The 25,496-nt window shown below is 41.0% G+C and overlaps 1 protein-coding gene across 8 annotated transcripts in view; it reads right to left on the minus strand.

The window, feature by feature from the left end:
- Cdkl3 (cyclin dependent kinase like 3) overlaps positions 1–25,496 on the minus strand; it is an 83,519-nt gene that overhangs the window by 39,326 nt on the left and 18,697 nt on the right. For 5 of the 8 annotated variants that reach the window (XM_038326444.1, XM_038326446.1, XM_038326445.1 and 2 more), the window contains 7 exons: positions 23,925–24,064; positions 19,860–19,948; positions 18,720–18,879; positions 18,302–18,630; positions 16,185–16,278; positions 14,130–14,292; positions 13,004–13,101 (listed from right to left, as the gene is read on the minus strand). In XM_038326444.1, the coding sequence (XP_038182372.1) occupies positions 13,004–13,101; positions 14,130–14,292; positions 16,185–16,278; positions 18,302–18,630; positions 18,720–18,879; positions 19,860–19,948; positions 23,925–24,064 (1,073 nt within the window). Of the gene's footprint in view, positions 1–5,430; positions 5,895–7,532; positions 7,638–8,326; positions 9,590–13,003; positions 13,102–14,129; positions 14,293–16,184; positions 16,279–18,301; positions 18,631–18,719; positions 18,880–19,859; positions 19,949–23,924; positions 24,065–25,496 lie in introns of those variants that run through there. The other 3 variants (XM_038326449.1, XM_038326450.1, XM_038326447.1) reach the window with 3 other exon arrangements.

Raw genomic sequence — 25,496 nt, forward strand, 5'->3', positions numbered from 1 at the left:
CCCACAAAATAGATTACATAATGCTTTATTAACCTTGAATTTTCTTAATGCTAATGAGAAAGGAACAACAGCAGCAGAGAGACATTGGATAATAGCAAAGTCTTCTGAATTAAATCACCTGGTGTATTTCAAGGATATATTGACCTCATAATGGAAGCCAGGAGATGTGCTACGTTAGGGAAGGGATTTTGCTTTTGTTTTAACAGGAGAAGAAAAGTTATGGATACCATTAAAATTAATAAAGATTTGGTTTGAAAAAGAGAAATCTCTTGAGAAAGAGAAATGACGGCTCATCCAGAGGTGACAACCATACAGGTGGTAAGGAAGCCTAATAAGAGTTGGGGCAGGGTTCTTTTCTTGTCTTTGCAGAAAAATATGCATCTTTAAAAAGTCAAGATACCGAGGCTGGAGAGATGGCTCAGTGGTTAAGAGCACTGGCTGCTCTTCCAGAGGTCCTGAGTTCAATTCCCAGCAACCACATGGTGGCTCACAACAATCTGTAATGAGATCTGGCGCCCTCCTCTGGCGTGTAGGCATACATGGAGGCAGAATGTTGTATACATAATAAATAAATAAATCTAAAAATAAATAAATAAATAAATAAATAAATCTTAAAAAAAAGTAAGAGACCCTGGACATGTAGATGCCTAAAGAGGAAAAGATAATTATCCAGATAGGATCACCAAGCAAAGAGAATTATGACTTATGAGGACAAGTCATCTGAGGGTAAGAATCTCTAAACTTAAACTAGAATAATAGTCATGATTCACTTATAAATCAAGGCTGGCTTTGGAGTTGGACAACGGAAAAATTCAAAATTTCTGTCTCGAGCCGGGCGATGGTGGCGCACGCCTTTAATCCCAGCACTTGGGAGGCAGAGGCAGGAGGATCTCTGTGAGTTCGAGACCAGCCTGGTCTACAAGAGCTAGATCCAGGACAGGCTCCAAAGCCACAGAGAAACCCTGTCTCGAAAAACCAAAAAAAAAAAAAAAATTCTGTCTCATGTCAGTAGCCATATGGTATGGGACAGAAAGAAGAAAGAATTTAGAAAAAATTTTACTTTTCTTCATACCTATTTTTGTCTCTATTGTCCCTTTCATTAAATACATGTCTGTATAAATAATGTTTAAGTTTTCCACAATGAACAATGAATTTTCCTGCAATAATCTTTGAAGTTTCCAGGAAGAAAATGGGGCCCCATAATGACGACTCCACCTGGTTGATATGACATCATGATGCTGACAATGCTACTGTTTTGGGTGCCAGATGCTCAAGATGATTTCAACTTGGATAGCTGAAATGGTGCACTTTTTTTTTTACAAAATTCTGTCCAGAACTCCAAAAAGGAACCTCAGAAAAACCCTACTGAATACTCAGAGACTGTCTGCAATTACACCAGACAGTAATCTTGAAACTTAACCATCATTTTACTTTCATAGGATCTCATAGAAAAAACATCACCCCCATGACAGCTGGAAGCAATTCTAGAAGATGACGTCCCTTCTCTCAACAAAGTTTGTCCTCAGGGTTAGGGATATCATTTAGGGGTTGATTATAATTGGTATAGGGTTGGAAGTTGGGGGAAAATTATGTAGGCTCAGGGATCTCTTTGGGGGAAAAAAAAGGGAAATTGGATGGGATAAATTATTAGTGTGAGCTTACTCACACTAATAATAATAGAGAGTACTAGAGTTAATACTTGTGAGCTATTATTTATAGGCAGTTTACATTGGTATAGATTCTTGTATATTGATATAAACTTAAATTATATTAAATATGTTCCTATTTTTATCTACAATATTTGTATACCTAGGAAAAGTTATTTTGTCATATTGTATGCATGCATGCTTCTACCTCTGCTTAAGACATTTTATATATTGATACAATTTTAGGATATATTTATCATATTGCAATGTACATTTCTACCTCTGATCAAGATACTTATACGTTGTTTACATTTTGAGGTCATTGTCCTCATTTGTTGCACAGTTGTTTAAAGATTGTTTAATATTCTAATAAGAAGTCTTAGTCTTTAAGTTATATAGGTATTAAGAATTATAGGTCAATAGTGATCCATGTTTGTCATACTTATAGTTAGACTAATCAGGTTCTTTAGACACATAGAGATTGTATTCTGCATAGATAGGTAATCTTCGACAATTTCAAAGAGCTATAGAATATGACATTTAAAGCCGGGCGGTGGTGGCGCACGCCTTTAATCCCAGCACTCGGGAGGCAGAGGCAGGCGGATCTCTGTGAGTTCGAGGCCAGCCTGGTCTACAAGAGCTAGTTCCAGGACAGGCTCCAAAGCCACAGAGAAACCCTGTCTTGAAAACCAAAAAAAAAAAAAAGAATATGACACTTAAATAACTTAGGGTTCTGTTGATGTGAGACACAATTGCTCCTGGCAGCACCAATCTATTCCCAAGAGATTGTTGAGCACCAAAGACACTCCACTTGGAGCTTATTTTCTTCTTGACAAAACTGGCCTTTGGGCAAGGAACTGCCCATGCATTGACCATTGACAAAATGTACAATGTCTGGATAGGACAAGCAGGATACAATAAAAAAGAGTGTCAAATCTTGCCAAGACAGGGTAAGAGGCTTTTGAAAAATTTCCTGCCTCTGAAAATGGTCTGTCAGTTACTCTAGGCCTTAGCCAAAGTTAGTTGCTCCAACGTTGCAAATGAGACTTTGGGTGATTGCCCAGGTAGCCAGTTGTCTCTGTCCATTATTGCACATTTTAGAATTTGCTTGATTGCACTTCTTGCTTACTCAAGTAATAGTAATATTATTTCCCTTCTTGGGTCTTCAATGGGGTTGAAGACTAGATAGTCATAGTTACGTTCCTCTCATGACTTGGCTAAGTTATTTATAATACAAGACTTAAACTCCTTAGGATAGGATAATTATTGAAATTATTGATATTATTTATCACATGTTTCTTACTTGCTATTTTTTATGCTGGTTGTAATTCTAATTTTTATATCTGATATTTGTTCTTATTGTATATAATTTTGTATTAGGCTTAAAACTCTCTTATTTAAACAAAAAGGGGAGGTGCTGTAGGAAATCCTACAGCCAGTAGCCTTTAACTTACCCACCCACTTGGGCATGGCCTCTTATACTATAAATGCTGATGTAAAGCAGGCAATCCTTCCCTCTTCTGGCTGTGGGATTTGGTTGCTGTTCCCCGTTTGAGCAGAGGACTATGATCTGTGAGTCTAGCCCTAAATAAATAACCCTTTATCTACTCAATTCTGAGCTAGTGTGGGATTTCTTTTTAGTGTCCATCTTCATACCTGTGCTCTCAAACACATGGAGAGGTGAGGCAGGAGGATTGTGAGTCAGAGGCCAGCCTGGATTACACAATAAGACTCTGAAAACAAAATTAACCAATCAACTAAACAAACACTCCCCTTCTGAAAAACAGAGAAGACAGTGGATATGTTATCACTTGTGCCAGCTTCATGTCTAAAGCCAATGGAACAAAGCAGAGGGCACTCTGGACTGAATTTATCCCCAAAGTAAAATGTATTGGCAACTTAGACATCAGAGCAAAACCAAAATAAAATAAAGACCACACACAGTTCCACCATCTTGGAGGAAATCCTACAGGCCCTGTGAATAACTGACTTTGATTGGTGCAAGCCTACTATGCCTTATGTCTGTCAAGCATTGGCTCAGGAATCCTCACAATAGCTCCAAGAAATGAAGCTCAGTGGTTAATAGCACTGGCTGCTCTTCCATAGGACCCAGGTTCAGTTCTCAACACTCGCATGACAGCGCATAACTGCCTGCAACTCAGGCCCCAGGGGATCTGATGCCCTTTCTGGCTTCTGCATGAGGCCAGCACACGGTGCACATACATACATGTAGGCAAAACACTCACATATACTAAAATAAAAACCAAAACATAATATTTCCAGGGGAAAAATCTATTCTTTCTATGTTAATTTATTTATTATTATGTGTGTAAAAAAACTATTGTCCCCTTTTCCAACTGGGAAATCTGAGGCAACACAACACACACACAACACACACAATTCCCAGTGAAGAAGTGGTAAGGAGTGCTGGAGTGATGGCTTAGCAGTTAAAAGCACTGGCTGCTTTTCCTGAGGATCTAGAGTTCAATTCACAACACCTACATGGTGGTTGACTACCATCCGTAACTCCAATTCTAGGGGATCAGATGCCCTCCTGCAGCTATGTGGGCATTGAGTACACATGTGGTACACAGACATATATGCAGCCCAAACACCTACACATAAAATTTTAAAGAAATGGTAAAGGTGCTGACCACCGAGTATTTACCTTTTCACTCAGTCATTCTGATAGTCATCTAGACTCTGAAAATTATAGTTTTTATGGCTTTTAGTAAAAATGAAACATTGGTTCAATAGGATTTTTCAGTGAAAGGATCTTCAGAATTGTTTAGGTATATTTTCAATGACTATTCTGATCTTGCTAAATGGTCTCTTTGGAGAAGATAGAAAGATGAAAGAAAATGATTTTCTAAACTGGACAATAATCCAAGGCTATTAATGGCAAAATGATTATATGATAAATCTTGCTTCTCATGAGGCATCACACGCTTTTAGCATGATAATAACACATTTCAATGTAGTAATTAGTAACCACAAAGAAATTACCCAAAGGAGGCGCCCAAGTGTAAACACAGTCTGAACTGCATATAAGTTTTTCTAGGGTTTGGTTTGAAATATCCCAAGATTAGGGATCATTCAGCTAAGGAAACCAATCCCAAAGCTTGCCTTTTATTACATCCTCATTTAGGGAATTTTGAGCAAAAAGCATTGATGCATTAGGTACCAATCTTCATAGCCTTGTCCAGTCCATCAGGGACCAGGAGCCCTCAAATGCTGCAGGTTTATGCTAAGAAAGGAAGTTCTGACAAAGCAACACATTTGACGTGTGTTTTTAGGAACACCCTGGCCATGCGCTGGGAAGAAACTGAAGGCTGAACAAGGATAAAGGTATGAAGACCTCTTGGAGTATTTCTACCAAGCCTGGGCAAGAGACGGCACGACAATCAGGAGCCAAGTGGTTATACCCTGGAAATACTTCAGAAACAGACTTCAAGGATGGAGGCGGGAAGCAGGAGAAGAGTAGAAATTTACTCCACAGTTTTTCTCCTGAGCAACAAAAAGAAAGGAGCTGATGTCAACTGAGAAGTGAAAATCACTGAGGGACTGAGGAACGTGATCAGAGACCTTCTGACTCTTACATGTTTCCATAGTGCTGTCAGACAGCTAAAAATCTGAATGTGCAGTATTGGGATCACTTAGGCTAGAAAGGAAGAAATTTGTTCTTTTGTTCTTTTTGTGAGCTAAGACTTTTTTTTCTTTCTGTCTTTTTTGTTTGTTTGTTTGTTTGTTTGTTGAGACAGGGTTTCTCTGTATCCTGGCTGTCCTGGAACTCACTCTTTAGACCAGGCTGAACTCTAACTCACACTGATTTCCCTGCCTCTTGCCTCCTGAGTGCTGGGATTAAAGGTGTGCACCACCATCACCGTCCAGTGATCTAACACATTTTTAAGAAGAGTGATACGCTAGCTTGCCCCTGAAATGCTCCCAAATAAAAATTTAAAACTACAGGCATACATGAGAGTCTGTCTCAAAAACAAAACAAAATAAAAACAATGACAAGAACAACACACAGAGAAGAAATGAAAACTAATCTATAACAACTTGTTTTTACCAATTCTAAAATTAAAAACAAACATACTGGATGAGCCTAAGCAAGTCTGAAGAGCTTGCTGAGTAGTTTTCTTGCAGCATGGCCTGCGTGTCACCTGTCACGATGCACACTCCTGACTTTTTGGGAAGAGAAGTGCTGTAGACGTCTCCATGGTCAGGTCATCAGCTTTCCCACCTCTGCAGGTAAAGAGAGCTGGGGAGTTAGCAGATTGGTAACAGAGAATATTTTCTTTCTGTGCTTTGCCTTCCAATAAACCAAAGAATACTTTCTTGAAATTACACGGAACCGCATTAGTGTGTTTGTGTTTTTATGTGTAGTCTGTTTTTAAAAACAAAATTTTAAATGTTTTAAAGAATGCTTTCTTGTTTTTAATCATCTTGAACCACAGTTCTTGTGTCACCTAAGATTTCTTGATTATTTCCCTATACAATTCTGTTGACTGTTTTAGTAACATGGCCCAATTTCCATTTAAGGCCCTTTAATTTGCACTTCAGACAGTGTGGTCCTCAATTTGGGCAGCTTTTTTACACACTGGTGTAGTATGCTCCTACGTCTGTGCACTGATGCAGCGTGCTCCTATGTCTGTGCACTGATGCAGTGTGCTCCTATGTCTGTGCACTGATGCAGTGTGCTCCTATGTCTGTGCACTGATGCAATGTGCTCCTATGTCTGTGCACTGATGCAGTGTGCTCCTATGTCCATGCACTGATATAGTATATTCATTCCTCTGTCTATGCACTGATGCAGGCCAGAAGAAGGGGTCAGATTTGGAACAGGCAATTGTGAGCCTCTGTGTAGATGGTAGGAACCAAACCCAGATTTTTTGCAAGAACAGCAAATGCTCTTAATTACTAAGATATCCTTCAGTCTTTTATGGAATGAGAGGTATGTTTTTTAGATAGGGCCTCATGTGTGCCACATGGACCCAGGGTTTCATACATGCCAGGCAAGCACTCACCCAACTGCACTACATCCCTATCCCTGAATCAAAACTTTTCTAAGACTCCTAAAACCATTCAAGCTATTGTCATTGTTCTTGGTTGCACACTAGAACCTAATGATAAGCTCCTAATTTGCTAAAGACATCACACACTTTTGTCCCAGGCCATGGAAAATTCAAGCTGGGACTTTCCAAGGAAGTTTCTTTCGAGCTGGCTAGTTACTACAGAACTAGAAGGTGTTATGTAGGCTGCTGAGGGGAAAGTCATCAGCAGTCTCACCTAGGTATGAATCCAGTGCACTACAATAAAGACTGGCACAGTAAGATAAGCCAATGAGTGCAACAGCAGCATGGATGTTATGGGGATAAACAGCAACTGCCTTCTGATCACACAGAAGGCCTGCAAAGGAGGAAATGTATACCTGGTACTGCAAATGTGTTAAGAATTCACAACTGGGGACCAGGTTGGTCCTACTGTTATTCTCCTAAATGGACATAGTATCAAACCACCCTCTAAATTCATGCCTTTATACCCATAGATTAGTGTGGCTCTCAGAAGTCATCTGAGAAGTTGCTTTGTGCAGTGGATGGAGGCTGATGCAGAAACCCACAGCAGAGAATACATGTCAGTGGAGTGTTCAGCCACAAATGAGACACATCTGTATCACCCAGACTCTTGCAGGGCTCAGGGAACATTATGAAAGAAGAGGTAGAAAGACTGCAGGAGCCAGAGGTCAGGAAGGACTGGAGAGAAACAGTATCTTCTAGACATGTCAGAATCTCTGCTCTCAAAAGCTCGGGCAGCTATGGATGCCTGTACAGGATCAAGCCAGTCATTCTAGCATGGAGGATAAGGGGGCTCCCAAGTCCTTACCCCAGCTGTGTAGCTTTGGACAACTGGAGGCTTCTGGGGGAAAAGGAGTCAGTTTTCTTTAAGGGTGTGGCCCCTGGTGAGTTGTTCATTCTCCAGTGGATGACCCTATAACCCAGGAGAACACAGGGAGCACAAATTGAACCTGATAGATTATTGAAAATAAAATAAATATTTGACATGAAATTGGGAGTGGGATAGGAAGGTGGGGTAGATCTGGGAGGAGTTATGGAAATGAGCAGTGAGTGAGTATGATCAAAACATACCGTGTGAAATTCTCGAGGAATAAAAATAATACAGTAGAAATAATTCCCTGGCTGGGAGGTGGTGGCACAAGCCAAGCCTTTGATCCCAGCACTCAGGAGGCAGATGGATCTCTGTGAGTTTGAGGTCAGCCTGGTCTACAGAGAGAGTTCGAGGCCAGCTAGGGCTACACCTCAGAAATCCCGTCTTGAAAAACCAAAATAGATAGACGGATGGATGGATAGATGGACAGATAGACACACAGACAGACAAACAGATAAACAGATTAAAAGACTTTCCTAAATTAAATTAAATTCCTTTAATCCCAGCACTCAGAAAGCAGAGGCAGGCAGGCAGCCTAGTCTACAGAGGGAGTTCCAGGACAGTCAGAGCTACACAGAGAAACGCTGTCTCAAAAAAAATGCGTTTTCCTTTTCATGTTTATTTAATAACTAGAAAACTAGATTAGATGCTTGGTAAAACACCAACTAAGACAATTTCATAATTTTTACAGAGTGAAAAAAATGTAGAATTTTGGTAGTACTTTGGTTTAAATATACCCTACAAAAGTTCATGTGTGGAACATGGCTATACTCTGAGAATTCAGGAGATGAAGGCAGGAGGATTGCTCCAAGTCTGAGACTAGCCTGGGCTACATATAGAGTACTAGATCAGTTTAGGCTGTATTTAATAAGAAACTGTCTTCAAACAAAACAACAAAAGGTCCGTATGCTAGCTCAGGGGTAGCCAGCTTGCCTCTCATGTGTGCATCCTGAATTCATTTCTCAGCATCCCCAAGAGCAGGGCGGGGGCGGGGATGAGGAATTAATGTGCTATAAAGTTAACCCCAAGCTAATATGTCAGTGGCCTTAGGCAGCTGGGGCCATTAGGAGGTGACTCAGAATAGATGAGGACATGAACTGGCACCTCCAGGTATTAGTGGCTTGCTCTGCCTCTCTACGTGGTGACCTCCACCATGCTTGACTGTAGCAAGGCCCTCTTAGACGCCGAGAGAAATCAGCCTGTGGCAGTGGACTTCTAGCCTACAGAACCACAAGCTAAATAATCTCTATTTTTTATGTTTGCTACCCAGTCTGTATTATTCAGCAACAGAAAACAGCCCAGCAGAGAAAGTAAACCTTTTCCAGGTTGTGCATAGTTTCTTTAGGGAAATTCTTCCAGCTAAATGGAAGGGACTATCAGTCTAGGGAACTGGAAGAATGCTTGCAATTGATTGTTTTACAGGAAATTTAACCCTGGGACATCATATCACTGTAAATGTTACATAAGTGTTATAAATGCTTCACTGCTGACCAACAGAATGTTTTTCGTCATGCGTTGGTATTGGATAGTTACTAAGACAACAGACAGGAGGTTCATCGAGCATTCACTTGAAGAAGCCAGCACTTTCCAGGAGGCAACTGCTTGGAGGCCTGACTTTCAGCAGGCAGAGAGCAGGGGGAGCAGGGCGCATCATGTGATGCTGTGCTACCCACTCAGTAATCATGGCAAGGAAGGACAGTCAGAGGGAAGGTGATGTTATAATTCCAGATCGCAGCATCAAATACCAGTTTTTGGAAGAGAAAAATGGTTAAAATTCTGCTAACAACAACAATAAAAAAAGCAGATGATGCTGATGCAGACGGGATGGATGGCTATCTTAACAGCAACCTATGCTACATTCTGTTGTATATAAAGTAAAAAGGGAAGAGTTGTCAAGCTTGTATTTTTAAGATTACTTAAAAGACAAAACACTACCGGGAAAAAAAAAATCTGTTCCTCTTCAAATTCTTCCCCTCACAATCGCCATCTCCACCCTAAAATTAAAAACCAAGCCAGTAAGAATCAGGGATAAGAAATCTGCTGTCAAAGCCACGGCTGTACTAATGTTACACTACAGGTGGTTTACTGAGTGGTAAGAGCTGCTCCATTTAGGTCCCATTCTTTCAATCAATCTACAGGACAGGACTCTGTTTGGCCAGCATGTCCAGCGTGGAACCCAACATCTGCTTATGTTTATCTTCCATGCTCAGGAATCTTTGGCACCTAGAAATTGGGACCCTCTCTTCGTATTACATATTTATATCTGGACTCTGTATTACACATTTACATTGGAACTCTGTATTACACATTTACACTGGGACTCTATATTACATATTTACACTGGGACTCTCTATATTACATATTTACACTGGGACTCTCTGTATTACATATTTACACTGGGACTCTCTATATTACATATTTACACTGGGACTCTCTGTATTACATATTTACACTGGGACTCTCTGTATTACATATTTACACTGGAACTCTCTATTACATATTTACACTGGGACTCTCTGTATTACATATTTACACTGGGACTCTGTATTACATATTTACATTGGAACTCTCTGTATTATTACATATTCACACTGGGATCCTCTGAATTATATATGTACACTGAGATTCTCTGTGTTACATATTTACATTGGGACTCTCTGTATTACATATTTATAATGGGACTCTCTGTGTTATTTCATAGTTACACTGGGATCTTCTGTATTACATATTTACATTAGGACTCTGTATTATATATTTACATTGAGAGTCTCTGTATTATACATTTACACTGAAACTCTGTATTACATATTTACATTGGAATTCTATGTATTACATATTTACATTGGGACTCTGTACTATATATTATATTGGGACTCTGTATTACACCTTTACACTGAAACCATGTATTATATATTTACATTGGAACTCTATGTATTTACACTCAGACTCTCTGTCTTATTTACATTGGGACTTTATATTATATTTTCACATTAGGACTCTCTGTGTTATGTATTTATACCCAACTCTGTGTTGTATATTTAGTAAGTTTCCCTTCTATACTTATAAAGCTCTGAACAAAACTTAGGAACAAGCACTAATCAACATGCCATAAATAACAGATGATTAAATAAAACCACATGACTTGATGTGAGATGTAGTTCTATTAACAGGCATTTGTGAACTTGATGTTCAAATGAACAAAACAGGAATAAATAAATAAATAAATTTAAGAGCAAAAATAGGAGACTACACCCAGCTATCCAGGCTTCACTGCTAGTCAGCACTTCGGTGCATGTAAATTAACAAAAAAGGGTTGTTTTAACCACACACGAGTCTGGGGCTCCCTGAATGTTCATCTGCCCTATTTTCTATTCTGCAGCTAACAGGTTCCTCTCCTTTTAGCTGATGCATCTTGTGTTCTAAAAACAAACAGGAAGTGGTGAGTCACTGAGATAAAATACCTGTACTCTGCCCTAGAGGTTGCTTCGTAAGGACACAGGGAGACTGGTTGTAAAGAAATCCACCTCATTAAACAGAACCGCTTACTAGTGGTCTCCCTCTGGGCTCTTCTCTCTTGCTCAGACTACCCATTCATAGCCACATAGGGTTCTTTCTGGCCAGAGCCCCCTCAGTGTGCACCTACATTATGCCAATGTACTGCTAAGCCTCCTGAAAGGGTTTCATGCACATTTAAAGAGTACTTGGATCTATGAAGTAATTAGAAAACCAAGCCAAAGGAAGAGTCAACACTGGAACATGTAAGCTTCTATTCCCTGTCTTCTGATTTCTGCTTGTTTTAGGGTTCTGTAGACCGAGCCCACACTGGATGAGCACTAGCAGGACACTCCTCGCTCCTATGCCCTGCTTCAAGATTCTCTCAAACTATATATATACAAAAGAACAACCACAGACTGAAAATTTAGAAGAAAAGATTTTAAGATAGGGTCTCACTCTGAAGTTCTGGCTAGCCTGGAACTCACTGTATAGACCAGGCTGTCCTTGAACACATAGTGATCCACCTGCCTCTGCCTTTCAGGTGTTCTTTGCCTCCCAAGTACTGGGATTAAAGGCGTGTGAATAAACTGAAAGACAGTCATTAGTGATTTTCCTGTTCAATAACAGGATAATAATGAAAGTAGATTGTGACATACATAAATAGTACTGGAACTCCATGCATGGCTAAGGAATTTTTTAAATTTTACATATATTTATTTTGTGTGTACACAAATGTGTGTGTCATGATGTTTATGTCAGGATCAGGGGCCGACTTGTGGGGCCTGGTTCTTTTTCTGCGATGTCAGTTCTGGGGCTGGGGCTGGACTCGGCAACAAGCATCTTTACTCACTGGGTCATCTCAGCAGCTCAGAAATTTTCTTAACTCTGACATCAACTCACTAACCTGTGTTCGTACACGCGTCACCTCAGGCTCAGTTACACACTTGCACTGTGTCTGACAGCCTTGTGAACACTAGGCCAGCACACTACCAGTCACTGAAGATGGCTGACACACCTGGTTGCTGTGGAGCTAGGCCTGGTGAATGCTAGGCCAGCACACTGCCAGCAGAGCCACAGTCCCTCCCCAGCCTGCCATGTTTTTAATTTACTCAATTTTCTTTAATAAAATAGGAATAACCTTATCATGAATTAAAATGTAGTCAATTTCATTTGTAATGGAGATAATAAAATTGATAAATTATGCATAGCGATGACCTCACTAGGAATCCAAGGCCACATGCATGCTGAGACTCAGTGAGTGTCTGTTCAAGCTCCTTCACTTAAGAGAAAGAATTCAAATGGATGTTGACAACTAAAAGATTTCCAAATAAAATCCAAGAATCGCTGTGGTGGATGGGAGTTGGAGCTGAAGCAGATATTTGTGAAAATAGGACAACATTCAGGAAACAAAGACTGTAAACTAGAAGAAAACAAGGGGAAAAGCTAAAGGCAAACACAACTGGGGCAGCCAGTCACAACCTGTCCGTGCCATGTGTCACCTGAACAAGGCTGGATGATGAATATATTTGTCCTGAATGCTGTGTATTCTAATCATTAAAAGTTCAAACGAGAGTTGGTGTTTACTACTTCAAAAACTAACATTTAGAACATAAATAATTGGATATAATGTTATAAGCCTTTAATCCCAGAACAGACAGAGGCAGGCTATAGAGTTTGAGACATCTACATCACATCTACATAGTGAGTTCCAGTCAGTCAGAGGTACACAGTGAGACCCTGCCTAAAAAAGCAAAGAATATATATTTATCATATATATATATATATATGATAAAATAAAAACAAACCTGTTTCTAGAGTTTAAGGATTATAAAAGTTTTAATTTTTACAAAACTTTCCAATAACAACTAAATGCAAGCACCGAACAGCATCTATGAGTAGTAAAAAATGTTTACCTCTTGTTGTTCTTGATTTGGGTCCACAGTGAGTAAAGTTGGTATTTTAGGTGAATCTGTTTTTTTTGCCTCTCTCTTCAGCACTTTCACCTGTTTAACTTTTGCAAAAAAGGGGGGGAAGAAGAAAAGGGAAAATAATAATTTGTTGGCCTTGCTGGCCTGCCTAGAAACGGCTCTCTGAAGGAGCTCAGGTAGTTGCCCTCACAGCCAGTGAGCCCCTTCTGAAGTTAGCTGCAAAGGAGCTGAGTAACTGTGCTGTAAATACGGTTCGCTTTATTTTATGATCTCACAAGAGTGACCCTCACATGGCACATGTTCTATACCTGGCCACTGCGTCACATTTTCACAAGGTCTCTGTCTTCCAAGGAAAGGAAAGAACATTTGCTCTCATCAATATATTCACTCTAAGATAAATACGTTTAATTTTTATTACATTCTATTTGTTTATTCATTTCTTTGTTGGGGTGTGGCCAATCCGCTCCATCTACAATGTAAATCTCATGATCAAACTCAGGTCATCAAAGCTTGTATCAAATCCTTTTACCTGCTAAGTCATCTCACCAGCCCTAAAATTAAAATTTAAGCTTATGATGAATTTGAAATTTATAAAATCTACCAAATCCTAGCATGCCCAACGCATCTGTAACACTTTTGGGCAAACAACCAGGGAAGGTACTTTACCACAGGTTATACACTGAATCAAACTCACCTTTCTCAAATTCTGCCCCAGCATCTCAACTTCAAGCTAATAAGACACTTGCCCTTTGGAACTGCCTTTACCTTTCTTTAAGATTATCTCTGGGAAGCCAGGCAGCAGTGGTCCTTTAGTTCCAGCACTCGGGAGGCAGAGGCAGGGGGATCTCTGTAAGTTCGAGGCCAGCCTGGTCTACATAGTGAGTTCCGGGACAGCAGAGATACATAGTGAGACCCTGTCTAAAACACAACAAAGCCAATATCTAACCCTTTACTTAATTTTATAAGAAAAAAAATCTTCTCAATGGCATTTACTTTTTCAAAGCAATTTACTACTTTCTACAATGATGCCACGTAAGTTCCCTCACAAAAGTCCCATCCCTGACTTGTGTCATCCGCTGTGTTGGGGAGCTGTGCACCACAAGGGACCCACCTTCCATTCCTTTCGTTTCCTTCGCCTGTATTGTGAATGGCAGTTCAGGGAAATGGAATTCTTTCCTGTCGCATCTGGGAAAATTCAGCTTTCTTTTGTTTCCACTTGCCATTTGGTCACTCTGACTTGTTCGGTCGTTAAACACGCCTTTCTCTGCTTGGCTCTAGATAAACAAGTACCAGTTAGCATGAGGAACCATGTGAAACTAACCACAGAATCACAAACCTAGACGCACTTGCATCTGAATGATGGAAAACACTTCTGGAAATCATCCTAATGATTCAGAAGTGGAACAGAACCAAGTATGGTAGTCAAGCCTTATAGTTCTAGCACTTGGGAGACAGGCAGAAGGATCTCAAGTTTAAGGCCAGCCTAAGATACTAGTGAGACCCTGTTTCAAAGAAAACAGAAGCAAAAATAAACACACAAGCCAAAGAACAGAGTACCACTACATGCAAGCAGACCAGACAGACTCCCAGGGAGTTTCCCAAGCAAGACTTTGAGTCCTTACTATTCTTCATCTTGAGAACCACAATCTTTTGTTTGTTTGTTTGTTTGTTGTTTTTCGAGACAAGGTTTCTTTGTGTAACCTTGGCTGTCCTGGAACTGGCCTGTCTCCCAAAATAAATAAATGCAATAAAAAGCTTCTGTAAAACAGTGAACACTTTTCCACGATGTAACACGCAGCAGCACATCACGCAAATGCACCCCAGTGTACTTCAGAAACTATCAGCTCTTACACAGGTTGTGTTGTTTGCCATATCTCCTTTATTTTGAGTCAGGGTCTCACTATGTAGTGCAGGCAGTCCTGGAACTTGATCTGTAGACTAGGTTTGAATTTAGAGATCCGCCTGCCTCTGCCTCCTGAGTGCTGGGATTAAAGGCGTGCGCCACCACACCCGGCTGTTTTCAATCTTCTATTATTATGAATAATGTTGCGCCTCGAATGTAATAAACTGATTATACTATGTAAAGAAATGATGAGCAAAAAAAGAAAGACATGCTTAGCATTTCTAGAGCAAGGAAACTGCATCTATTTGGCAGTGTTTTTGATCCATAAAGGTATTTTTGGAAGAGAAAAACACAAGTCTTGTGATCTGTAAAGGTCAAGGGAACAGGTTAGTACACAAACTAGAGACAGGAACAGGACTGGGGAGGCGGTTCCATGGCTACAAACAGTTACTGCTCTTGTAGAGGACCTGAGCTCAGTTCTCAGGCTCACAGCCATGCCTAACTCCAGATCCAGGGGAACCAATGCTCTCTCCTGGTCTCCACAGGCAGGAATTCACATACAAAATAAAATAGATAAATCTAAAAGACGTTTTAAAAAAGATAACCAAGCCAGGAGGTGGGGGTGCACGCCTTTACTTCCAGCACTCAGGAGGCAGAGGCAGACAGATCTCTGTGAGTTCGAGGCCAGTCTGGTCTACAAGAGCTAGTTCCAGGACAGGCTCCAAAGCTACAGAGAAACCCTATCTTGAAAAAAAAGAAAAAAAATAACCAAACAAAGCGCAATCATGAAGCACGAGGGAGCATGCGCAGGTGGAGCGACTCTCTGTGGGCACTCCTGTAGCACATCAAAGTCTCAGACTTGTCCCAGCACAGGAAAAGAAGAAAGAGAGAAAGGGTAGGCAGGAAGGAAGATTTTTAATGTGAGAACTTAAGAGAAAAAGGTACAAATTGCTTAAAGAAGTCATATTTTATTAATGTATTCATTCCATGTATGTGTGTACATGTTCATATGTGTACACATGTGTGTAAGGGTATATATATGCATGTCTCTCTGGATAGCTCTCCACCTTATTTTGAAGACGGTTTCTCATTACACCTGTAGCTCACAATTTGGCTAGACTGGAATGCCAGCAAAGCCCTAAGGATCCTCCTCTCTGACTCCCCAGTGTTAGGCTTACAGGCACGGACCACTGTGCCCAGCTTGGCACATGGGTGCTGTGGATCCAAACTCCGATCCTCATGCTTGCTCAATAGCACTTTACTGACTGAGACATCTCCCTAGCCCCAAGAGACCATATTTTAATGACTAGCATCTTGCCTTACTTGTGTGGGACCTGTGTCCTCCTGTCTGCTATTAGACAAAGTCTGTCCAATGGTTTGTGAAGAAGTGCGTCTCTTTTTTGCTCTTTCAGTTAACCTATCAATTAAAGAGAAAGGAGAAGTTATTAAAACCCCAAGAATTGCCCTTGCTTTAGTTTGAAGAACATGTAAGTTATAATAGGTGGACCTGGCTGCAAACACCTATAACCCTGACACTCACGTGGCTGGTTCAGGGCCAGCCTGGGCAACATAACCCGAGCCTGGATTATAAAACAGAACTGGTACTCTTAGAACACTGAATGTCAAAAGCAATGGTCAGTTATTGAGTTCTGAGAACTGTAGGGACAGAAGTTGTGCATGGCTAAGTGCTGGTGAAAACATGTCATGAAGTTACTCTTGTGGCCATGTGCTCCCTTGGATCTGTTCTAACCGTGGATCACTTAACCTCCCAAGTTCTCAATTACGGCCTGAGACTGACTTACAACCATGACTACTCGGGGTCACCTCAAGAACACCTGGGATTACTGCAGCCAATGGTCTGATGTACCTTTAGACTACACAAACAAGCCCTCTTCCTCACAACCTGCAGCCTAAATCAGTCTGTGAGAATCTGCACCTCTCAGTGTAGGTTTGCAAAGAGGCCTAATGTCTGCACTGTTCATTACCACTTCCCACATTAAACACAACATCAGTCTCTCAACCTACAATACAAGTTAAATCTAAAACTGACCTGATATACCATTTTCCTACCAAAATACTTAATATTGAAAGGCTATTTGCTATGAAGAATTAATTTTGGACTATTCTTTTTCCACTGAGAGACTCTGCTGTGAGGCAGAACTAAAGCTTACTTTGCAGTACTGAGTGCTGTGGTTACTACGGTTTGTCCTCCCATGGTCCAGACTGGAAGCTTATTCCCAGCAGGTAGGATTGAGAGGGGTGGAGCCTGTAAGTGGTGAGGACTCTCAGAAAGGAGGTAGTCACCTCAATCTCAAGACAGACAGATGATTTTCCTCCTCGGGACACATTCTTGCACTTGAAGGACACTCCAGAAAAGAGGGTCTTCAGAAAGGATCCTGGCGCCTGCCCTGAAATCTCTCTCCCTTGTTTGCGTGTATGTCATTCCTACATGTGGCCAGTTTCCTGCCTCCTCCTCTGCTATGCAGTGACACCATGCTGCTGGCCTCTGCAGGCACTAGCACCATGACCACTTTCCTTTATAAAGTGTCCTATGTCTCAGTCATTTTGTCACAGCAACACTAAGTGGAGTAACACATCAAGGTGCATGGAGGCCAGAACTTTGGTCAAATCACCCCTTTGCTCTTCAAATAGAAGGTAGTTTTCTTTTAAAAAGATTCTCTAGGGCTGGGGAAATGGCTCAGCAGTCAAGAGCACTGGCTGCTCTTCCAGAAGACTTGGGTTCAATTCCCAGCACCCACATGGCAGCTCACAACTGTCTGTAACTCCAGTTCCAGGGAATCTGACACTCTCATACACATATGCATGCAGGTAAAACAGCAATGCCTGTTAAAAAATAAATTATTAAAAATATATTCCTGGTTTAGCAGTTAAAAGTCGCTATTGTCCACAAAGAGGACCTGGGTTCAGTGTCCAGCATCCATACTGGTTGGCTCACAACTGCCTACAAGCTCCATGGGATCCGATGTCCTGTGGCCTCCACAGACACTGAACGAATGTGGTATACATAAATATACTCAGGAAAACATGCATAAAATAAATATTTTAAAGCTATTCTAAATACAGCAGTGAACAATTAAGACACCTAAGTTGGCTGTGGTGGTACACATCTGTCATCGAATCCCTGAGGAGGCTGAGGCTGGCTGACCATGTGTAGGGGGCCAGCTTGGGTTACAAAGTCAAGTTCTAGGCTAGTCTGGGATCTGTGGCAATTTGTCCCAAAAGAAATTAAATACCTACATAACAAAGAAGAAAACTTTTCATGTGGCATTTCCAGAATCTACTCAGTGAATGCCTGCTACATGACTATCATTTCGACAGATCTTCAAATTCAGTCTACACTGACACTATTTAAGTAACCCTTTGAAATGCCATCCTACAGAAAAATGTTGTACTTAGGCCTCCCTTCTGCCCCAGCTCACCGTGAATTAGGGTGGGAGAGGTTTGAATTGAGATTTGCAGCCATCAAATTACTGCTTGTCAGGTTGATGGGTGGCATTATCATACAACCTCCAGCATGTGGGTCTTCTTTGACACCGTCAGGGTGCATGCTGGGATTGACAGGGTTTGGCACTTCAGCAATGGCAGGCTTTCTATCCTGAGACAAGGCGTGCGTGTCATCGGCTGTGCCCTGCGGGCGATGTTCACCTTCACACTCTATCTTTTTCAGGTCTGGAACGTCGCCTTTCCCTCCTTTGGCCTTAAGAACTCTGACTTTGATCTCCTTGGGTTTTTTGTCTTTGTCCGTTTCCTGAAATAGGTGTGTTGAGAAACCAGGTCACGGGAGCCCCGACTATGACAGAACCACACAGGTGGAAACAGAAAGCAAGGCCAGCTCACCTTTCCATGAACTGATGTGGTTCCATAAAGCAGCGTGTTGGTAAAAGCTGGTTTCCGCTCATCTCTCACAGGTTCGTTTTCTTTAAAATTCTCTCTTGGCTTTATGAAGGAATTAACCTTGGCTTCTTGTAATAATTTAGCTCTCAGCTCTGGTATAAATCTAATGAATCAAGCAATATTTTCCAACTGTCATTTTACTTATATGGTTTATCTCAATAGAACCATTCAATCAAACATAAACAATGCTTAAAAAATAACTGATACTAAGAGATGGCACTATTTATTTGATTTTGTGTGTGTGTGTGTGTGTGTGTGTGTGTGTGTGTGTGTGTGACAGGCTATCACTGTGTAGCCCAAGCTGGTGTCAAGCATAAAATTCCTGAGTGCTAGGAAGACAAATGTCCAAGTTCAAGGCCAATCTGGTCCCCAAACGAGTTCCAGGACAGCTAGGGTTACACAAAGAAACCCTATCTCAAAAGAACAAAAACAAAACACAAAACAAAGACAACCAAGCAGGTGGATCTCTGTGAGTTCCAGGCCCGCCTGGTCTACACAGCTAGTTCCAGGACAGCCAGGGTTACATAAAGAAACCCTATCACAAAAAGCTAACAAACAAAAAAAAACTTACAAAACAGACTTACATTAGATTCCCTTCGAGATGTGAATTTAATAAAATGTCCACTTGAGTTTTGATACAGAAGCTGTTTGTATCTCTGGACTTACATAGAATTTGTTACTCAACACTCATGTTAACTAGCTCACAACTGCCTGTAACTCCACCTCCAAGAAGTCTATTATTCTTTTAACTTCTATAGGTACCCACACACGTGCACATACACATAAATCAAAATAAAATAAATCCTTAATTCTTGTATTAAATATGACCTCTGTCCTGAGATGAGGCTGCAGCTGTAGAATGGGATCTTGGTACCCGGCCTACAACCTTGTGTCCCTGCAACAAATGCTAGCTGCAGTTACTGCAGTGAATCTTCACCCATGTCACCCGCCAGACTACCATACACCTGATCAATGCCTGGCACAGTAACTCCGTTAGGATTCTGTTATGTTGAATACTTTTGTTCTGTAACACTTTCCTATCTAGCGATTCCCCGTCTAGTAGGAAAGACCACACATGCTTACTTCTCAATAAATCCATCTCTAGTAAAGTAATCGTGACGCAAAAGATCAGTAGATGATATCCTCTCCGCAGGGTCAATTTGTAAACAAGCCTAGAAAAGAAAAAGGGTTAATAAAAGATGAAGTTTGGGTTCTGCCTCTAAAATTAAGTCTTTAACAGGGTAAAAAGTTGATTTGACACATGACAAAGTAATTAACCAGAGCTAACAGAGTTTGAAAATAGGCAAATTTCTTTTTCCTCTCTCTTCTCTCTCCCTCTCCTATCTCTCTCTCCTCTCTCCTTCCCCTCTCTCTCTCTCTCTCTCTCTCTCTCTCTCTCTCTCTCTCTCTCTCTCTCTCTCGCTCTCTGTTGTTGTGTCTCTACCAGCTACCATCTCACCAGTTAGTGAAAATTTTATTACAGGTTAAAAGTTACATGTTTGTAGACAAAATAAAATCAGCCTGCTCGTGCTGTAATTAGCAGAAATTAGGAATACAGGGTACAGTTTAGAATAGTGTCCTAGCCCAGCAAGGCTTTGGGTTCAATCCCCAGCATTTCCCTTACACAAAAATATTAATAAAATCATAAAGTTACATTAGGTTAACAGAAATAATTTAGCTTCTTTAGTTCCTTCTGTCAGCCCTGTATGAAGAAGCTCATGGGCAATAATTTATACTGTGCAGATCCAGAAACATGATCAGGGATTTGACTAATGGGGATTTTAGCCCATTATATCAACTGACTCCTAATGCTGCTTGCTCCCTTTGTGGCATAAGGCAACTCAGTGAATACTACAGCTCTCAGCCCTCCAAAAGCCCAGTATTAAAGCCGCTCTCTTCTAGGGCTGGAGAGAGCTCAGCAGCAAGAGCACTAGATGCTCTTTCAGAAGAGCCGGCTTCAATTCCCAGCACTCAAATGGCAGTTCACAGTCATCTATACCTCCAGTTCCAGGGGCTCCAACTCCCTCTCTGTCCTCTTCAGATACCGTGCACACATACAGGCAGGCAAAACACAACAAACATACAATTAAAAAAACTTAAAAGTCAATAAACAGCTCTTCTCTGCCCTGGGAATACCTCAGCTGAGGAAAGGACCAAAGCCCAAAGGCAACTTATGGGACAAGTTGTGAAAAGGGAGCTGCACATAATGATACACATGTCACTAAAGACTTGGGCTGTTGCAGAGAACCATTCTTTAAAACAATGAGTCGGGCAGTAGTGGTGCATGCCTTTAATCCCAGAACTCGGGAGGCAGAGGCAGGCCGATCTCTGTGAGTTTGGGGCCAGCCTGGTCTACAAAGTGAGTTCCAGGACAGGCTCCAAAGCTACACAGAGGAATCCTGTCTCGAAAAACCAAACAAACAGTGAAGACAGGATGTGAATGAAAGGCGTCTGCTATTTCCAATGCTTGCTGCCTACTTCCCGCCTCATCCCTCCAGTTCACATCATAGGACTCTTAGCTGTGTACGCTCAAGGAGACCAAGCCCCATAGGTGTTAAATCATCTAACATCTTCCAAAACTTTACTTTCATTTATTTTGTGGGAGGATGCATGCCACAACACATGTGTGGAAGTCAGAGGGCAACATCATGAAGTTGGCTTTCTCTTCCACTTTTATGTGGCTTCCTGGGAAGGAACGCTGGGTACCAGGCCTGCACAACAAGCCCTTTGACTTGCTGACCCATCTTGATGGCCCTTGTCAAGGTGGAAGGACCAGAATTAAACTATAGAAAGGTGCTTCTATTATCTTCAATGTATAGTATGAACTAACAATTCTATGGCTCTGCTACACAACAGTGTACACAGGGCTGGAAGTACTGGTGAGACAGGAGAGTGTACACACAGATAGAAATTCACCAACTGAAACTGAGTGTGCGTCTGTGTGGTGTAGATGTTCATGTGTGCAGTCATGTACTCATGTGTGAAGACCAGAGGTTGATGTCAGGTGTTTTCCTCCATCATTCTCCACCTTAATTTTTTGAGATTGTCTCTCACTGAACCAGAAGTCTGCCAACTCAGTCAACAAGCCTCGGGGTCCTCCTTTTTCTTTTCCACCTCCTCAATACTGAGATCACTGGTGCACACCACTGCCCCAACTTTTTACCTAGGTTCTGGGGGACAGAACTCAGCCCCCCATGTCTACAAGACAAATAACTACCACGTGAACCAAGAGCCTCTTTTTAGAAAATACTTCATTATACTTGTTCTGAAATTCAGAAATCATGTTTAAGAACTGCACATTGGGCTGGAGAGACGGCTCAGGGATTAAGAGCCAGGCAAGGTGGTGATGGTACAGTCTTTAATTGCAGCACTCTGAAGGCAGAGGCAAATGGATACTGTCTGGAACTCCAATCCCTCCAATCCCATCAGACCCAACACCCTCTTCTGGCCCATGTGGACACCAGGCACATACGTGGTACACAGGCACACATGCAGGCAAAACAGTCACACGTATAAATCTAAAAATAAAAATAAAAGTAGAAAAGAGCTGTATGTTAGAGAAAAGGACTTTACTGCAGTCTGTAATTGTATTTTTTGGTGGGAAGGTAGCTTTTGTTTTTGTTTTTACTTTTTGGAGGCCTGCCACCCAGCTCCCAAATAAATAGACAGAGACTTATTCTTACTTATGAATGCCCGACCTTAGTTTGGCTTGTTTCTAGCCAGCTTTTGTAACTCAAATTATCCCAATTCCCTTCTACATTCTGTCTTTTATTTTTACTTTTCTTTATTCTATATCTTTCTTTCTTACTCCGCTGCTGGTTGTGTGGCTGTGTGACTGAACCCTGGCATTCTCCTTTCCTCCTTTTCTCTCTCCTTTCTTCTTCTTCTACTTATTCTCTCTGCCCACTAGTCCCACCCATCCTCCCTCTTCTGCCTAGCTATTGGCTATTCAGCTCTTTATTAAGACCAATCAGGTGTTTGAGGCAGGCAAAGTAACACAGCTTTCCAGAGTCAAACAAATGGAACATAAAAGAATGCAACACATCTTTGCATCATTAAACAAATATTCCACAACATAAACAAATATAACACATCTTAAACTAATGTTCCACAACAACAGTCATACAACCCTCATCTAGAAACAAGCATCTTCCCTCCTCTTGGTATAAGAAACAACCTGGTTAGAGAAATACAAGAAGATTCATAATAAACCCACCTTATGTATTGTGTTCACATGCTACTTAGTTTAAATACAATTTAAAACTTAAAATAAGAAATAAGGGTTAGGGAGATGACTGGCTTGGTAAAGTGCCAGTAAGCTGAAGGACCTGAGTTTAGATGCCATGGCTGCATGTGCTTGTAATCCAGCACCAGTCACCAACACAGGAGACACGTGGATTAAGCTCATTGGTCAGCAGCTCTAGGTTCACTGAAAGGTATATCTCCCTCTCTCTTTCCTGTTTCCCTCCTTCTACCCCCCAAGCTGGATACTGAACTCAGGACCTTGTGAATGTTAGTTGTGTATTGTGTCACTGAGCTATACTCCAGAAAGAGATTCTGTTTAGATAACAATCACAAAGCATGGAGAACTTTAAGAAAGACACCTGACATCAAGTTTTGGCTTCTAGAAATACATGCATACAAGATGCACCTATGTGCACACACACTCATACTACATACTATCAATTATGTATACTACACACACATACCCCTCTTAAAATGTTTTTGTTTTCTCCAATTTGTGAATTGTGCACCCTCAGCAACATTTATATGATAACTGCCAACAGATGCCTCCATAGACAGTCAGGACAGCACAGGGCAAAGAGCAGCCTTAGCCTGATAGACCAGATGCTCAAGGTGGTGGGAAACATGGAAAGTCCTTCAAGTGTTCCCAATTTACCCTCAGTATCTTAAATTTTAATTTCTTCCTATTAATTTCTGTGTAATATGTAACATGTAAATATCACTTTAGGAGTCTTTCTGGAATCTCAAGTAACACTTTAAAGCAATATTATTATTGCTGGGAATGTGGCTCAGTGGTAGAATGCTTGCCCAGCTGTGAGCTCCATTTCTAACACCAAAGAGAAGAAAAGACTCCATGTTATTATAATTTCTGCAAATTAAGTCATTCTTAATGTCTTAACATACATGAACTATATCTGCCAGCAATCCGTTGAGCTTTGGGTATTTCTTTCTTGCATTTTTTGGGTGTTGAACTTGAGGAAGAACCACCCCGGCAAAGATAGGACTCTTGGAAAAGATATTGTGCAGGTGCGGGGTCAGGTTGCCTGAAACGAGAACCAAGTGTCCGAGTCACGAAACTGCACGTGATGTGCTCTCAGTTATGAATGGGGAGAAAAGGAAAAGCACAGTTTTTATTTTATAGTTGAAAGAAAATATCTAAACATGTCATAAAAACAGACGTCCTAGGTTAGGGACACAGCTCTGCAGTAGAGTGCTTATCTAGGAAGTGTGAAGTCCTAGGTTCAATCTCCAACTCTATAAAAAATATAGTAAGTTTTAAAAATTGAAGTTTCCTCCAGGAAGCTGTTGAGAGGCAGCAAAACACATAAAACAGTGTGGTTCTTTTACACCAAACTCTAAGACATAATATATAATTACCAGCAAAAGTTCTTTAAAATTTAACATGTTTCTCTTTATTTCTTTTTGGTTTTTCTAGACAGGGTTTCTCTATAGCCTTAGCTGTTCTTGGCTGTCCTGGAACTTGGTCTTTAAGCCAAACTGGCCTCAGAGATCCGCCTGCTTCTGCCATCTAAATACTGGGATTAATGGCGTGTGCCGCCACCACTCGTCTTGACATGCTTCTCTGTTTGTATCTTAATGGTTTAACTGTCAGATGTTCAGCAGCTTTCGAACCAAAACCATACTCAAAACAGCTAGAACCAGGTGGTGGTAACATACATCTTTAATCCCAGCACTCAGGAAGCAGAGACAGACAGCTCTCTTCTAACACAGTCTCATAACAGGACTTTAAAAAGGCACATAAAGTGGATGCTTCAAGGCTCTGTCTTTTATTAATCTTAAATCATCTTCAATCAATGTTAATTCAGGTTTTACTGCTTTGATGACTGTTCCCAGTATCTTCTTCCTCAGAATCCTGCAATTATATGTTTATGAAGAGTTTTTCCAGCACACTTGGGGCTCCTCAAGCTCCTCCTTCAGATTAAAATACTGTGTGCAAAGCTAACTACCAAATGTGTAGGCAGTTATGGTGATCAGTGTTAATGGTCAACTACCAGAAAGCCTCTGGGGATGCCCTGGGGAAAATATCTTGATTACATTAATTGACCCCCTATTATGGATGGCAATGTTCCCTGGCTGGGTCCAGGATTGCAGAAATGAAGGAAGGGAGTCAAACAACTTGAAAGCATTTGTTACTCTCTGTTCCTGATTGTGGGTGTGATGTAATCAGACCCTCAAGCTCCTGCTGGAACTTTTGCTCTATGATGGACTGTAACCTAGGGCTGTGAGTCAAAATAAAACAGATGTCTCTTAAATTGCTTTATCAGCTATTGCAGAGCAAAAGGAAAAACATCTAAGACAGTAGTTAAAACAGATTGTAAGATAATTAAACTCTTATCAAGTATACTTTTAAATTTTACTTTTCATCAACTATATCATTGAACACATTATTTAGCTACATGGTTTCTACTGTGGGTTTGATGATAAAGAGGGTGATTTAAAGGGACTGGAAGAGAT

The sequence above is a fragment of the Arvicola amphibius genome, chromosome 4 (genome assembly GCF_903992535.2).
Source record: "Arvicola amphibius chromosome 4, mArvAmp1.2, whole genome shotgun sequence".
Lineage (NCBI taxonomy): Eukaryota > Metazoa > Chordata > Mammalia > Rodentia > Cricetidae > Arvicola > Arvicola amphibius.